General features: G+C 34.2%; 2 protein-coding genes across 6 annotated transcripts; one reads left to right on the top strand and one right to left on the bottom strand.

Annotated features, from left to right (window-relative positions):
- Positions 1–1,552: 1,552 nt before the first annotated feature.
- Positions 1,553–8,648, bottom strand: LOC127861491 (serine/threonine-protein phosphatase 6 regulatory ankyrin repeat subunit B-like). 5 transcript variants are annotated; one of them, XM_052400021.1, is made up of 3 exons: positions 8,532–8,648; positions 6,556–6,636; positions 1,553–6,179 (listed from the first exon to the last, which is right to left on the bottom strand). In XM_052400021.1, the coding sequence occupies exon 3, from the start codon at positions 6,177–6,179 to the stop codon at positions 5,004–5,006; it is 1,176 nt and encodes a 391-aa protein (XP_052255981.1). In that variant the 5' UTR covers positions 6,556–6,636; positions 8,532–8,648; the 3' UTR covers positions 1,553–5,003. The 5 variants fall into 5 exon arrangements, with proteins under 5 accessions (XP_052255981.1, XP_052255984.1, XP_052255982.1 ...); XM_052400024.1 differs by having other exon boundaries at positions 8,434–8,542; XM_052400022.1 differs by lacking the exon at positions 8,532–8,648 and adding an exon at positions 8,246–8,394.
- Positions 8,423–14,188, top strand: LOC127861495 (BTB/POZ domain-containing protein 19-like). Its single transcript, XM_052400045.1, has 7 exons — positions 8,423–8,822; positions 9,525–9,750; positions 10,094–10,147; positions 10,724–10,852; positions 11,561–11,692; positions 12,294–12,419; positions 13,148–14,188. The coding sequence occupies exons 1-7, from the start codon at positions 8,740–8,742 to the stop codon at positions 13,268–13,270; spliced, it is 873 nt and encodes a 290-aa protein (XP_052256005.1). The 5' UTR covers positions 8,423–8,739; the 3' UTR covers positions 13,271–14,188.
- Positions 14,189–16,744: the final 2,556 nt, after the last annotated feature.

The raw sequence follows: 16,744 nt of genomic DNA on the forward strand, positions 1-16,744 counted from the left end.
GCTTATCAGTGTGCACAGGACATCACTTATTTGACATGCATTAAGCCCCGTTTTCCCTGAAGACAGCCAATATGTACAGATTTTAGTGACAAACTGGCCAATGTCGTCGCACAAGCTGTTTAACACTATTGATTACTTACACACACTCACTGTCTGCAGTGTACCAGTGTTGAAGTATAAACAGGCTAATCAGTGTGCACAGGCAGATGTGGTGGTTATCGTTCTTAGCGTAGTTGATAGCAGACCGACTTGCAAAACTTGCTCTTAACCTTAGAACAACTAAAAACGCCTCAATTTGTGAGCAATAGAACCATTAGCTGGGGAATAATATCAACTGAACTCAGATGTCTAGAGTTGCAAGTAGAAACACTGATTTATATTAATGCAAGCAAGATAATAAAGAAAACTTTTCTAGGCCAATATTCATGATCTATCAGATTGAATCTATGTAAATAATTTTGAAATACTGAAGAGAAATGACAATTTAAGGCTATGATAAGATTTTAATAAAGGTGTTTATGAAGTATAAATCTGAACTCTGTATTTTCTTCACAAGGTTCTGTCTAATTTTAAGCAATTGAGTAGTTATCCGGATCTCTACTCTTGAACACACAAACCTAATCCGTATGAACAAACAATGCTGTACATGTACCAAAAGTAATAAATATTTTAAAAATAAATGTGTTTTTTTAAACAAGTATCCCCCCCATCATGCATTAAAGTGTCAAAATATACAATTGAATGCCCTGTTAAGAAGTTTCCCCGATAATGGGAATTTCCTTATTTTACTATTTCCCTGAGAAGTTTTCCCCGATAATGGGAATTTGCCTATTTTACTATTTTTCTGATGGTGGGAACAATATAAACGCCAAATACATGTACTCGCTTTTTGTATGAAAATTTATTATCATCTAGCTAATCCCTTAGAAATTACGTCACGTCTATAATGTAATTGTTACGTCACAAATCAACGTCACATCATGGAACCAATCTGCTATTACCAATAAAACGTTCAAATCTAATGTACATGCCCCTGTGAGCTTGAACTTTGACCTGTTAATCTAAAACACCATGAGAGTCATCCTTCATGAGCAATAAGCTGTTATAATTATGTTAAAACATGCTCAAGATATTGAGTGCCAACAGTTTCTATGTAAAAGCCCAAATGACCTGGAAATTGTATGTGTCGACCTCAAAAACAATAGATGTCTTCATTTAAAAAGCATTTTTTAAATATTGTGCAGAAACAAAATGATTTACATTGAAAGCTTTTGTAACATGTTGACTTCGAAATCCGTAGACGTCTTCGTTTCATCTTGTATCATCAAAGGTTGAACCATTTTCTAGATATCAGGAAACAAAATGTTCTTTGTACCTATCAAGCAATAAACCCCCCACTTCTTCATTGTGGCTTACAATATAATCATTCAAGTTGTCATTGTATGTGATTTTGAAAAGATTTTAAATGAGTCAGTTGGGTTGGTACCCCCATTTTGTGTTTTTTCTCTCTAAAATCTAGGATATTCTCATATAAGTCAATGAATATAACACATATTCTTGAACAGTTTATTTCGGCTCATAAACTCAGTTTCTTTAACATTCAATTTTCAACCAAAAACAAGAGGGCTGGAAATGCCCAAAGTCGCTCACCTGAATTACAAAGGAACAGATCTATTCTCTGTGTAGCCCAAGGTATCATAAGAACAAATTCTGACAAAGATTCATGAAGATTGAACTTTAAATGTGGCTTTTAAAAGTGTTATAAAGGTTTTAGAATACATGTAGCAATATAAGGAAAAATGCCCCAACCCCTAGTGGCCATGTTTTTCAACAAACCAGACACATTTGAGAAATCATCTAAGATATAATAAGAACAATGGTTCTGACCAAGTTTCATAAAGATTGAACAATAAATGTGATCTCTAGAGTGTTAACAAGGTTTTACTATAGCCATATTAGGAAAAATGCACCACCCCCTGGCGGCAATGTTTTTAAACCAACCGGAACCATTTTACAGCTCATTCAAGATATCACTGAGACAAATCTTCTGACCAAGTTTCATGAAGATCAGACGATAAATGTGGCCTCTTGAGTGTTAACAAGGTTTTACTATAGCCATATAAGGAAAAATGCCCACACCCCTGGAAGCCACGTTTTTCAACCAACCAGAACAATTTTATAACTTGTCCAAGATATCATTGGGACAAATCGTCTTACCAAGTTTCATGAAGATCGGACAATAAATGTGAGCTCTAGAGTGTTGAACAGGTTTTTATTGTAGCCACATGAGTAAAAATGCCCTGCCCCCCGTTGCTCTTTTTTTTTAACAAACCGGAACCATTTTCGAAATTATCCAAGTCATGCAAGTTATCATTGGGACAAATCTTCTAACCTAGTTTTATGAAGATCGTACAAGAAATGTGACCTCTAGTATGTCAACAAGGCAAATGTTAAAACAAGAAACCGTCGAAGACGGGTGATGCTCCTAAAAGTTTTTTTTTGTCACAATATAGCACTATATATTCAGATAAAAGGAAACGTCTTGAGGGCACAGTAGTTGGGGGGACAAGAATTTTTTTATAGAAAATTTCAAAGGGCCATAACTCTATGAAAAATCATCCGACCAGAACCCGCTGATAATATGCACATCTCCTCTTGGTAGAGAAGCTTCCCATAAAGTTTCATTGAATTCTGGTCATTAGTTGCTGAGAAATAGCCCGGACAAGAATTGCACTATATGTACAGTTAATGGAAAATTTCAAACGGCCACAACTCTGTGAAAAATCATCCGACCAGAACCCACTGATAATATGCACATCTCCTCTTGGTAGTGAAGCTTCCCATAAAATTCCTTGAATTCCGGTCATTAGTTGCTGAGAAATAGCCCGGACAAGAATTGCACTATATGTACAGTTAATAGAAAATTTCAAAGAGCCATAACTCTGTGAAAAATCATCCGACCAGAACCCGCTGATAATATGCACATCTCCTCTTGGTAGTGAAGCTTCCCATAAAGTTTCATTGAATTCCGGTCATTAGTTGCTGAGAAATAGACTGGACAAGAACTGCACTATATGTACAGTTAATGGAAAATTTCAAAGGGCCATAACTCTGTGATAAATCATCCGACCAGAACCCGCTGATAATATGCACATCTCCTCTTGGTAGTGAATTCCGGTCATTAGTTGCTTAGTTGCACGGACGGACAGACGAAGCGGCGACTATATGCTCCCCCCGAAATAAATTTTGGGGGAGCATAAAAATGACCAAGTCAGACATCACTGACAACCAAGGCCTGTGGTTTATCAAAGAGATCATAGCCAGAGTTCATCATGTATCGATGGACATAAGTCCAAAGGTATGTAATGAACCCTACCATTCACAAATTAGTACAGGAAAGAAATGATAATTATACCATTTAAAAAAAAACTTTGACAAATCAATCATTTCAGTTATAAATAATCAAAATAAAAAATATGTACAGTAACTGTTAAAAGAACTTAAATTCTTGGTAAGGAAATATATAATCTGAGATTTATAATTATATTAATTACTTCCCTTGAAAATAATAGTCTCTAACAAATCTCTATTTTTAGTAGCAAATAATTAAAAGCCACTACCGTGGCTGTAGATTCACCACTCAAAATGTGCAGCTCCATGAGATACACATATCCAAAATATGCCAAATATCAAGTTGCTATGTTCAATATTGAACAATTATCTCCTTTTAAAGCTTATTACTTCCCTTGGATTTGTATTTTTGACCTTAGACCTTGAAGGATGACCTTGACCTTTTACCACGATGTGTTTGTCAGAAACACAATGCCGCCTACTGCGCTGCTTTGATTTATTTAACTAAAATATATAATTTGGCAGGTCAGATAATTATGTCCATTTAAAGCTTATTACTTCACTTGGATTTGTTTTTTCGACCCTGTGACCTAGTTTTTGACCCAGCATGACCCATATTCGAACTTGACCTAGATATTGTCTAGATACAACTTCTGACCAAGTTTCGTTAAGATAGGATGAAAACTATTTGAATTAGAGAGCGGACACGAAAAGTGTGACAGACTGACGGACAGTGCGAAAACTATATACCCCCTTTTCTTCGAAAGGGGGCATAAAAAGGGGCACTACTTTTGTAATTTTTAGCAAGGGATGATAACAATAGCACAAGTAAAACTTATATCATAAGGTACATTTTCTGCATGTTTGAATATTGTGTGTTGAAAAGTGTAAGAGAACAAGTGTGGGCAAGTTTGTGGACAGATAGACACCCAAGAAGATTACAAAATGGTACAAAGGCGGTATAATAACAGCAATAAACAGTAACAAAACAACTCGCATAAAATAATGAACACTGCAGACTCCATTAGAATAATGTTTTGTGGGTGAGTTGTATGTTAATTGCACTAGTCAGGGCTCAACATTAACCGAAAAACCAACTTGCCCGGCAGGTACTTAGAAAATCTACTTGCCCTGAACGTAAAGCCACTTGCCCAAAAATAAAATATCACATCAACTGTAAACCTCATTTTTTTTTTAATAAACCAAAATGATACACCAAAAAACCCTTTTTATTTTTGAACATTTAACAAAATGATTACAGCAATTAAGTATAAATTAAATGCTCTTTGTTCTTTTTTGCACTTTTCCGGGCGGACAACTAGATTATAAAATAACTTGCCCGGACCCAACTTTACTTGCCAGGGGCAATAGGACAACCGTTAATGTTGAGCCCTGCTGATCAGTGTTGCTGATAAATTAATATTTTTTCTTTTGTTTTATGTACAACATTTTTCAAAATATTTGTTAATTGGCACATATGGTGACTGCCAGAGCAACCTCTGCATTGGCAAACTACACCTCATTTCAATTATAGACATACTTCTGTGTAATTCAGCCAAGATGAACAATTGTATACTTGCAAGAATGTACGAACAATTAATTACGTTATTTGGTTTCAATTATTCATTGAACACAGCCGTACTCAATTCATACTATGTAATCCTGTCAAGATCGTTGTAGGCCAAATAACTGCGTAGACATATTGGTAACAGAAGCTCATCCAACTTATGCTTAAAGGAATCATCAAACTTCAAACACTTTCTTATCACAAGTCTACAGGTCTCTTTTAAAGACTTGGCATTTGAAGCCTTCTTATACATGAGATTACAGAGTTCGGGCAGTTTTTGCAGGACAGGTGGGAAGTCTTTTTCCAGGATCCAGTCCTCTATGCTAAGGTTGTAGCCCGCAGTGATCAGCAGCTTCAGCACCTGAATGTTATTCTTGACAGCAGCAATATAAAATGGTGTCTTTTTACTTTCTCGAGGTAGATGCATATCGGCACCCAGTTTTATTAAATATTTTGTAGTTTCGTATTCACCATAATATACTGACAAATAAAAGGCAGTATTACCACTTAGTGTCAACTCATTCAGTTCTGCTCCAAGAGAAATGAGAAGTTTTAAGATTTCTATTTTACCACTACTAGCTGCTATATGCACTGCATTCTCTTCGTCATTTGTAACCCTATGCAAAGGAGCTCCGGCATTCAGCAATGTCTCCACAACATTGTAGTGTCCATAACAAACTGCAGTATGAAACGAGGACCAGCCATCCCTGTCTGTCTGGTTGATTTCGGCCCCATGTTGCAACAAAATCTGACACACCTTGTTGTGGCCTAGGCAGGTGGCTGCGTGAAGTGGAGTAAACCCGTCTGACTGTGAAATGTTAACAGAGGCCCCTTTGGTGATGAGAAATTCTGTCATAGCAGGATTTCCGTATGTGGCAGACCAATGCAGGGGTGTTCTCTGATCATCGTCTCTACTATTGACATCAGCACCATAATCCATGAGTCTCTGGCAGAAAGGTATATGACCTTTAGATGCAGCTATATGTAGGGCCTGTCTTCGCCAAATATCCACCTCAGATATGAACAAATCACACCCACCTTCAACCAAGACATCTAAAATGTCTACATATCCATGATGTGCAGCTCTGCATATAGGGGTATGTCCGTCTGCGTTGAAATTTGGGGACAGTCCCCTTCCATGAACTAGATCATGTACCAGGGCACAGTTATGTTCATCAATTGCTTTCATTAACAACTGATGCTCCTTGTAGATGTCACATATTCCTTCTTCTGTTGTCTCATCAGCTTCAAGTTCATCCATCTGCAAAGAATCCAGATTTTGTGTTGTATTTACAATGCGAGTCATACTAAGAAATCAAAGAGACAGCAATACCCATAGCCAATAAAAAATATCTTTAAGAGGTGATTTTGAGACAGATAGATTCACTCATGTCTTCTGCTCATCATAATAACCTAAACATTGCCGCCAAGTTTGATGAAAATCCTTCTTTTAATAAAGGAGATATGGATGGGAAACAATTTTTTTCCTTGAAGTAGGGGCTTACCCTACTCACCCATGCCTTCTGCACATTGTCTCAATGACCTTAAGTTAACATTTTAGCACATATTTTAGAAAATCCTAATTGGGGGAATGAGATATGGACCAGATACCAAAATAGAGGCTCAACCTTTCTTACCTTGATGTTTAATCTTAACCTTGAGCAAACTTGACTGACCGACTCATGCCCTCAGCTCATCGTTCTTCCTGTTAAATCAACCTGCAAATATGCGCAAGTAGCAAATTTAAATTAAGATTTAAGCAGTGGAGGATATTAGATCCCTGATGTAATCAGATCTTTATAAATGAACAGCAGAAAGCGCTCTTTTCCGCAGAAATAAGACATTTCAGTGCACAGAAATGGTCCATATGTTTTATTTTGAACATTTTTGAACATATAAACAGATTTTTTATCAAATATCTCATCCAATTTCATGAGGTGTTTCAAGAAGATTTTTGTCAAATAAAAGAAAATGACAGAGAGGGCTTATAATAACAGGAAGGGCCATTGAGTAATTTTCATACTAAACATATGGTCCCTTTCCACAGTGTTAGAAAGATCCATTATGTCCTATCCTTGTATAGCTTTACAGGCTTTATCTAACCAGAATCAATGATCAGTATTATTATATATTGTACACATGATTAATAACAGATCAACACCATCAAAATCATTTTTCTCTTTCCCACTTTTCTCACAATTGCAGAAAAGCTGCTCCTCAGAACAAATACATTTTAGAATGGCAGTGCAAAAATCAAAACTGAATCAAATCATGTACAGTACATGTGCAATTAAACACACTGGCTAAAATCTGTTACATATAAAACTGATTTTTTAGCCCGTACTGCTTGAAAATAACTGTTTACAGCATCAGGTTAGAAAACTTGCAGTTCATAAGTCTTACTTGCTTGGACAGTATTCTTCGAAAAATTGATTTAAAATAAAAATTTAATCAACAAAACTATGTTTTCTAGTGTAAAGGTAATATTGTTTATCAATATCACAAATGTAAAGTTTCTGCCTCTTTATAAGGCTTTAATCAGGCCAACCTGAGAATACGGATCATGTGTTTGATCCCCTCACCTAAAAAAACATATAAAGTTAATTGAAGATGTTCAAAGAAGAGCAACTAAACTTGGTGGCACATCTACCATACGCCCAGAGACTTCAAAAGTTGGGACTTGTCACACTTGAGTACAGAAGCGACAGGGCGGATATGATCCAAATTTTCAAATCTTAACATTAGCTGGACGATTTAAACTGGGAAAAATTGTTCGATCTGGCTGAGGATAATCTTCGTGGTCATCACTTGAAACTAAGAGGCAAGAATTCCAAAAGTAATGTAAGACTAAACACCTTTAGTCAAAGATCAATTCATTACTGGAACAGTTTGGAAGAATCAACAATAGCTGCCACAAGTGTTAATCAATTTAAATCGTTGCTAAATTCTGAAAAATGGAACATTAAGAAGTTTAACCCGTCTGTAAATTAAGTTAAATTAACAATTAAAATTTACTAAGCGCACTCTAAAGAAGTTTTAACAAAATAGTACATATCAGAGAGAGATTCTAAAGAAGAGACCATTTATCAGAAGGGCCACTACAGCATAGCTAAATTACGGCCCAACAGTCCAGGTATCCAGGTATAAATAATGATGTCATTTCAGTTTAGCCTATTTTTGTCTTAAAAATACAATTAAGTCTTTAAGAACGAGAAAAAAATCCATTTCAAGCCAATCAATGAATTACATAGGCTAGTTGCAATCATTCAAAACACAGCTTTATTGCCCAAAGTGTCTCCCATATCCGTCACTTGAAGCAAAAATTACCAAATGCTCTGTGAGAACGTTTATATTGACTAGGGATTACACTACAAACAACGTTACATGTAGAACATTGAACGTTCATTCCCTTAACAAAATAATGTAGGAAATAGCAGTGTCACACCACGGAGTGTATATTGTAATCTAGAGTCCGTGGTCACACTAACAAATATAAATTATAATGAGATTCATACGTGTAACAAAGCGCCATAATAAAAACATTATCATGTAAACATAATAACGTTGTGTCACATTAGCAGGAAGGAAATAAAATGAATTGTTATGTGTAAACCTTGCAGGTTCTGACTCAGTATTTTTGCTGTCTTCAACACTACGTCTGCTTACATAATTTTCCATATCAAAACACAATACGAAATTAATATTCACTTTACCAGTCCAAATGTACCGGAAGTGAACTGCAGGTGCTTGACAACAGGACGCTAATTGTCAATTTAGTGCTAGAATTGAGTTTAGTTGATGGTTTAAAGTCATCCAACATCATGGCAAACGAGAAGATTATGAAAGGAGATGTAATGGAATTTGCTTCGAATATGAAGAAGCTAATAAATAACAAAGATCATAGGTATTTTGCACGCTTGAAATTATGCTCGTTGATTTTACTTTTAAAAGTTAGAATATTGTTCTCATATGAATACCCACTCATGCTTATGACATTCATCTCATAGTCATATCATTTGATTTTCTTTGCCTCTGTTCATATATTGAATATGAGCAATATCCTGACAAACAAGCTGACAAACAAGCAGTTCATTCATGATCAAGACCTACAAAAGTGAACACATTTTGTCTTAGTATCTATTATGATACTGGTCAGAAGTATTATTTATTCCATGTAAATTAATCACTACCAAAAAACACAAATTATGAAGTTTTCATTTTCTGGGTTTTAAAATGCAATGTCTGTAAATGTCAAATAGAAAATCTCTCTTTGTTTTCTCATCATTCCCAGAAAGGAAATCGCAAATTGTTAGATTTAAGTTCTGTGCGGATGTTTTAGATAGGTTCAAATGGAAATGAATCCATTCTCGTTCTCAAATACAATTCAAACCTGTGAAACAATACATGTTTAAAACAAACATCTGAAAAAAAAAAATAACATAAAATTTCATTTAAAACATTATTATATGCTAGATATAACTGATTATTGAGACATTTTCTCAGTTTGCTTGTACTATAAATTTGTATGACAACATGTGTTTTGCGTATTTCAAGCAAATACTAAACAGTTTAAAAGATATCAACTTTAAAACCTACCATCTTTCAGTGATGTCAAGTTTCTGATTGGCCAGAACAGAAAAGCTGTGTATGCTCATCGATGCATTCTCGCGTCCAGATGTGCGGTGTTTAGAGCTACATTTGCTGAGCAAGCCCAAAAGAATGGCACAATTGATAAAGACACACCCTTTGTACTATCAGACATGTCTGGAGACATTTTCTTAGCAATGCTAGAGTTCATTTATACCAACTGTGTCACCCTCACACCAAAAATTGTAAGTGGCACAATATGTTTGTTGATTGTTTTTTTCTATTTTCATGAAAACATTGGTAAACGTTACATGAGTTGTTCAGATATAATGACTAGGAATTGTGATCATTATATAAGATTTGTTTTCATTGCTGATATTATTTTATAATGATGTGGGATGAAATATTTAGGATGTGATAATGATGTAAAATGTACTTTTTACATCAGAGGTTCACAAAAAACAGTTTATCACAATTACTTATTGGTTATTGGGGGTTTAAAGATAAAGAATATGTGTGTTTTTTCTTCGCAGTATATAATAAAATTTTTAATGAATGCATATAATCTTTATATATTTTTCCCTTCAGGCCATCGAAGTTTTAGCTACAGCATTAGAATATGGCTTAGATGATTTAAGACGGGTAAACAGTTTTATCTTGAATACATATTTTTGAAAGCTTTGTTTGTAAAAAATTATCTTTTTTTTTGTACATTGCCATGTTGAAACTTATTTTGTACTAAACTTTAGGTGTTCTTCAAACACCAAAAAGTTATGTTAAATTAATTTTAAATTCAAGGTTCTCAAAAATATTCAGTGATGTAATTCTTTTGTATCCATACAAGCATAAAGTAGCAAATCATAAGGGCTTACACAGACAAATAACAACGATTCATAAATAAATGAAAATGATTTTACATTACAGTCATAGAAGCTGCATACAAATTATGCATTTACTACAATTCATTTGACTGGGAATATAACCTGTTTATAACAGCAGCATGATTTACCTAAATGTGTATGTGAAGACTAGACATTCATTATTCATTCTCTGTCCCCTGTTTTGTAAAGTTTTATTGTATTCAATTGCTTTTTTCTTTTCAAGCTTCACTTTGAAGACTTGAAATGTTAAATATTCAATAGCTTTCCCTTTTTATTTCTTTGTGTTGTCAACTGATTACATGTTAAGTATTCAATAAACTTCCCGTTCTTTGTCCAGCTTTGCTGTGAATATCTTGAAGAGAACCTGAGCATACAGAATGCCTGTGACTGCATGCAGGCTGCCGTAACGTATGGCCAGGAAGACCTCAAGGAAAAGGTGCTTATCTACATTGAACAACACACAGAGGTAAGCAGGCTGTATGCTTTAACACTTTATTTGAAAGAACACAGCAGACTAGATACAGCTGGTTGTAAGCTGTAGCACTTTATTGATTGATGAAAATATGTCCACTAAGACTTTAGTAAAAACATAGCAGGCTACATACAGCAAGCTGCACATAGTAACCGTTTAATACTTTATTAACCTATGATAATATATTTCCTTCAGCAATTTGTTTTGCCCAATTGGGAGAAGTACCAGTACAGTACCAATTAAGAAAAATGATCTTGAAATCTTCAGATAGGGAATTATTAATATTTTTATTTAACTAAGCTTTGTATAAATAGCACAAACCAATTCAAATTTTCATTTACATGCATTTAAGTTTGGAATGTTTTTGTTCAGTGCTAATTTTCTGGCAGAAAAAACACTTTTGGAACGACATTTGACGAAATTTTCCTTTTTTGGGGAATTTTTTTCAGACGGCAATAAGGAATATTGTAGTTTACCCTCAATTAGGAAAGTGTTTTTTACGGGTACTTTATTGAGAAGAAAAAATCACTGTCCTCAAAGAACACAACAGGCTTCATACAGCAGGCTATAATGTGTTACATTTCCTTTGCCCTGTTGTAAAATATTTCTACATCAATAAAGGCATTTACAGCAATATCATATTGCACACATTCACTGTTTTCATCGCTATTTTTCTTTCCTTTCTGTCTTTTACTATTTCAGAGTGTGTTTAAATCAAAAGCATTCCAAGAATTGTCTGACACGGCCTTAGCGGAGGTTCTCAAAGTAGATGGCCTGGGAATGGATGAGGCGGAAATAGTCAAATACGTCAAAGAATGGGCCGCTGTTAACTCGGTAAGCAGATGTTGAGAGCAAACGCCAAATAAAATTACTAGTAAACTAAAATGCCACTGAGCACCTTTCAGTTGATTGCCCAAAGGTCTACAGTCAAAGATTTTCAAAGTTTTTATAAAAAAGGACTAGAAGAAACATACGCTAACAGATATAAGGGGTTGATTGAAACTGGTTAAAAATACTGATGTCCAGAGTTATTTTGTTTCTGAATATTTATTCAATGCTTTGTAAATGATTCATAACTGAGCATTACTTTAAATAAATGCTATGAAAAATCATAATGTGAATATTATTAACATATTTAAAGTATCATGTTATGGTATATATGCTTAATAATACTGCAAGGCAGATAATATGCTGGAGTAAAAGTGACAAGATTCCAAAATTCTTGTATCAAGAAGAAGTATTCTGATTCAAATAAATCCTGTGGTAAAGAAGTTGAATTTTGCAAACATGTGCCCCTTTTCACCCTAACAAAAAAATAAATAAATCAATAAGCTCTATTCTTGATTGAAAAGTTCTGATATGTGGAGATTAATAATAATCTCCCTTGATTTTTATAATTTAAAAAAGTTCAATAATCTCTCTTGTTTCACTTCAGGTGGTACTAGGAAAGCCTGTTGCGGATGTGGCAAAGAATGTCATCACATGGATCCGACTCCCCATCCTAAGTCCAGATGAAATTGAAAAGTTGGAGAAAGAAAACAAGAAAGATAACATAATACCAGTTAGTATTATACTATAGATTTAACCTGGCCCCCGCAAATAATCTGTAGACATCTGTAGCAAATTTTAAATTTAGCTAATAGTTATTGTGCATTATTGATAAGGATATTTAAAGAAATGTGTATTTATTTATGTATAGAACAGCCATAATTCCACGTTAACTGATAGCCAATAACCGTTGTTACTGCGCGAAGTGGCTGATTGGTTGTTAAATAGTTCAAGGCATGAATGAGCATTTTAAATGTTTGTTTGTTCATAATAAAAATGAATTTTATATCAAGGTCACACATTTTGTGTATAATTATATTAAGAAATCTGCATTCAAAATTTTGCTGCATAAAGGTACCATGTGTATACCGAAACTACTTGAAGCATTGTGATAATTAATGAGAATCGATTATTTTTTTCTTCTACTTCTATTATATATTTATATACAAAGAAGTGAAGAATATGATATAACAAAGTAAAATATGTATGAAAGTGTTAAATTTATTTGACAATATTCATGAAGTATTTATATAAAAAAACAGTCCGCATGAGTCATATTGTGAAAAAAAATAATTAAAAGCTAAGCAGAAACTCATGATATTTGGTTTGTGAGCATTGTTCAACTACAACACCACAGTGAAGGGTTATGGTTGGGCTTCTGTTTATATGCAAATCTTCTTGAAAGTTGCAATTTTTTATTGATGTCCTTTAAATGCATTAAAGCGGCTCATGTACTTGCAGGTGGAACTGTTCAGTATAGCCTGGAGATTCCATGCACTGAACCAACCTGACCCCAACAATGCGAGTGCTAAGAAACGAATTGGAACACAGAACCGACCACACCACAAAAACCTCAATGGATGAGTGATGCATGATATACATTATTACTTACAGACTGTGTAAATATTATTGAGGCACCAATCAAAATGGATATGCATTTCTCCTGTTTAGAATGTAGATTCTTTTTTTTGTAAGACTTGTTTTTTGCATGGGATAAAACATCTGAATGTATGACCATGAATCAGGGAAAGATGGATTTACCCTACTTTTTACAACTTTTATATACTTTTACATTATTGTGATATTTTATTAGTGATCTGATTTTGTATATAAAAATGTGTGCATTGTTGCAGACAAAAAATAAAAAAATAGCATTTTTTTCTACAAATGCAGATTATTGTACTATGTATGTTTGCCATTATATATTATATTGTGTAACCTGTAAGTGCAAGTACATATATAAAAGAATACACAATTAATTGTTGTTTTGCATTGATTTTAGTTGGTTTGTTAATTTATTTAGTTTTAAAGACAAACCTTGAATTTAATTTTTATTAATTGTGCTTTTTGATCAGTATTACTATCTTTTCATAACGATTAACACTATGTTTCAATGACTTATTCATATTGCTTGTACATGTACACCTCACAAGTTGTTTTTGTTTTCTATGAGTTGACTATACGCAACTGTGATTGTGTAGTTTCCAATAGCTTAATTGATCTGTGTCAAGGTCTGTCTAAACAAGTCATCCTATCCTTCACATGAAATAAATGTCAGATTGTTTGTGAGATAATCATGAGATTAAATTCTAACAAGTGCATGTAGATCTTTTGTTTTTAGATTTTCACTATATGGGACACATTTTTAAAGATTTTTGTTTAAAGATCTAAATAAAATTGTGTTAAACTCTTTAAAAATATAGTTTGTTTTTGTTTTGTATAAGCTGTAATATTATTTTGTATAAAAAAGCTTTAGAATCAATACAATAAAAGTAAAACACATGTTTTATTTTCCCTTTAATGTCTGCTTTTGAGTTAAGTGTTTTCAGTAAATAATTTATGGAATACCATATTTTACCTAAAAGCAAACAACATGTGTCTTACATTCCTTCAACACGTGCCTTACATTCTTACACATGGTGTTTTAGATTCCACTGATAGGGCTTTACATGATTCCCCCTTCCAATGATGGCTTAGCATTAGCACCTAAAGGGCTTTAAATTCCACCCTTCAAATGAGGGTTTTATGTTCCAACCAAATGGGCTTTACATTCCCACCAAAAGGGATTTACCCCCCCCCCCCTTCCAATTAGGACTGTACATTCATACTAGTATGGCTTTACATTCCCACCAAAAGGGCTTTGCATTCCCTCCCTTTCAACGGGGCTTTACATTTCCCCCATTAGGAATTTTCATTCCCCTTACCAAAGAAGGCTTCGCATTTCGACCAATAAGGCATTACATTCCTGCCTGCCAACATTTGTACATTCCAACCAATAGGGCTTTACACTCCCCCCTTCCAAAGAGGGCTTTACATTTGCATCAATATGGCTTAAAATTCCACCCTTCCAAAGAGGGTTGTGTGTTCCCAACAAGAGGGCTTTACATTGAACCATAACAAACACAGGCTTTAAATTCCCCACATCTAATGAAGGCTTTACATTTCCCCTCTCCCATTCCAACGTGGGCATTAGGTTGTCACCAATAGGGCTTTTCATTACCTCTACAGTGAGAGCTTTTCATTTCCACCATGAATGCTTTACATTTCTTCCAAGGATCGAGGCTTTGCATCCCCAATGAGACTTGATGGGGGTTTATTTTCTCACAAGGGAGCTTTGCATCTTCCAAGGGAGCTCTGTTTTTTAGAAGAGGACATCCAAAGTCAGTTAAGATAGAATAAGGTGAATTTACATTTGTCTTTACATATAGTATTTTACCAAATGAAGGATGTACTTGCCACGAAGCTTTGACTATAATTGAACATATAGGGGTGTTTATTTGTTAATATACAGTGAGTATATTACCCAGAGGTTTAATTTTTATGTTTGTAACATTACAGTACAAGATAAGTATTGATGCAAAGCATCAAAGGGCGTCGGGAATTTCAGTGTAAAAGGCACTCAATGAAGTTACATGGAACGATTTTTTTTCTACTGTAAATATTAATATATTGGACGATTATTTTAAACAAAATAGAAAAAGATACTGGTATAACCATTATCTATAATTTTGTGTTATAACCCCCAAATAACCATTATTTATGATGTTGTGTTATAACCCCCTAATAACCATTATCTATGATTTTGTGTTGTAACCCCCAAATATTTCATAGTTCATTTTATTAACATTGGTTTCCTTTATTTACTGGCATTCGTGTGCAGTTTTCATTAATGGAACAGAACTGTGTAGGTTTTAAAAAATCTGCTTCATCTTGTAAGCGTTATTTCATATTTTTCTCAACTTCAAGGGGAGATGATTCTGAACTTATTCTTACGTTGCTCATTTACGATAGGGGTTGAGCACTCATTGATATGAAAACACTGTTAAAGTTTGGAAAAAAAATGAATGAAGACTGTAAATTGCATAAAGAAGCTGCATTTCACAATACATGTACTTTGAAATTCAGTAAAATATCATAATAGATTTATTGCTCCGATATTCATCATTTTCAATAGGGTTCGAGTATTACTGATATAAAAACACTTAACAAGTTTGGAAAGATTCAGACGAAAGTTTTGAAATCTTTTAAACATGTGGAAATTGTTTATTTTGTCAAATTTGATAGAAAAAAAAATCTGGACTTTTTGTCCCGATGTTTCTCATTTTAAATGAGGTAAAAATGCTCATTGATATGAAGACACTGTAAGTTTGGAAAGAATCTGATGAAAAATGTTGACATAATCACCTAACCAAGCAGTTTTTCACTTTTATTTTTAAATTCAAAGAGACATAATTCTGGACTTATGGTCCGATATTGCTCATATAGAGTTTGGGTTGGGTCCTCATTGATAAAAAAAACCTATGCAAGTTTGGGAACAATCGGATGAAAATTTTGGACTTCGAACAACGATTTCAAAATTTCTCAAATTCTAAGGAAGATAACTATGGACGTAATGGTCGGATAATGCTAAAGGGCCCATACCACCTGGATACGTGTCGCGCTTCGCGCTCTATATGTGGTTCTTAAAAAAAACCTCCGAGGAGTGCTTGACTCTAGGGAAACGGGTTGCTGGGACACAGCTCCTCCTTGATAAGCGGCTGCTTCCTTTATCGCAACTCATTGTTACAATCAATAATACGTGTCGCGCTTCGCGCTCTATATGTGGTAGGGATAGTGCTAAGGGCCTATGATAGACAACCATAAAAATACATGGATAATAGATGTGTTGTTTGCATTTATTTGTTAATATAAAACACGTGTATTTTTTATAAGATATTTAAGTGATGTAAGTAATTTTAATTAACGTTGTCACCACGCGGCATCCATTAATTTTAATAAAAATGTCCAATTGTAGTAAAATAGATTTTAAAATGTCTACATAAAATAAAGCTTTATTAT

This window comes from Dreissena polymorpha, chromosome 16 (genome assembly GCF_020536995.1).
Source record: "Dreissena polymorpha isolate Duluth1 chromosome 16, UMN_Dpol_1.0, whole genome shotgun sequence".
In the NCBI taxonomy this organism is placed as follows: Eukaryota; Metazoa; Mollusca; class Bivalvia; order Myida; family Dreissenidae; genus Dreissena; species Dreissena polymorpha.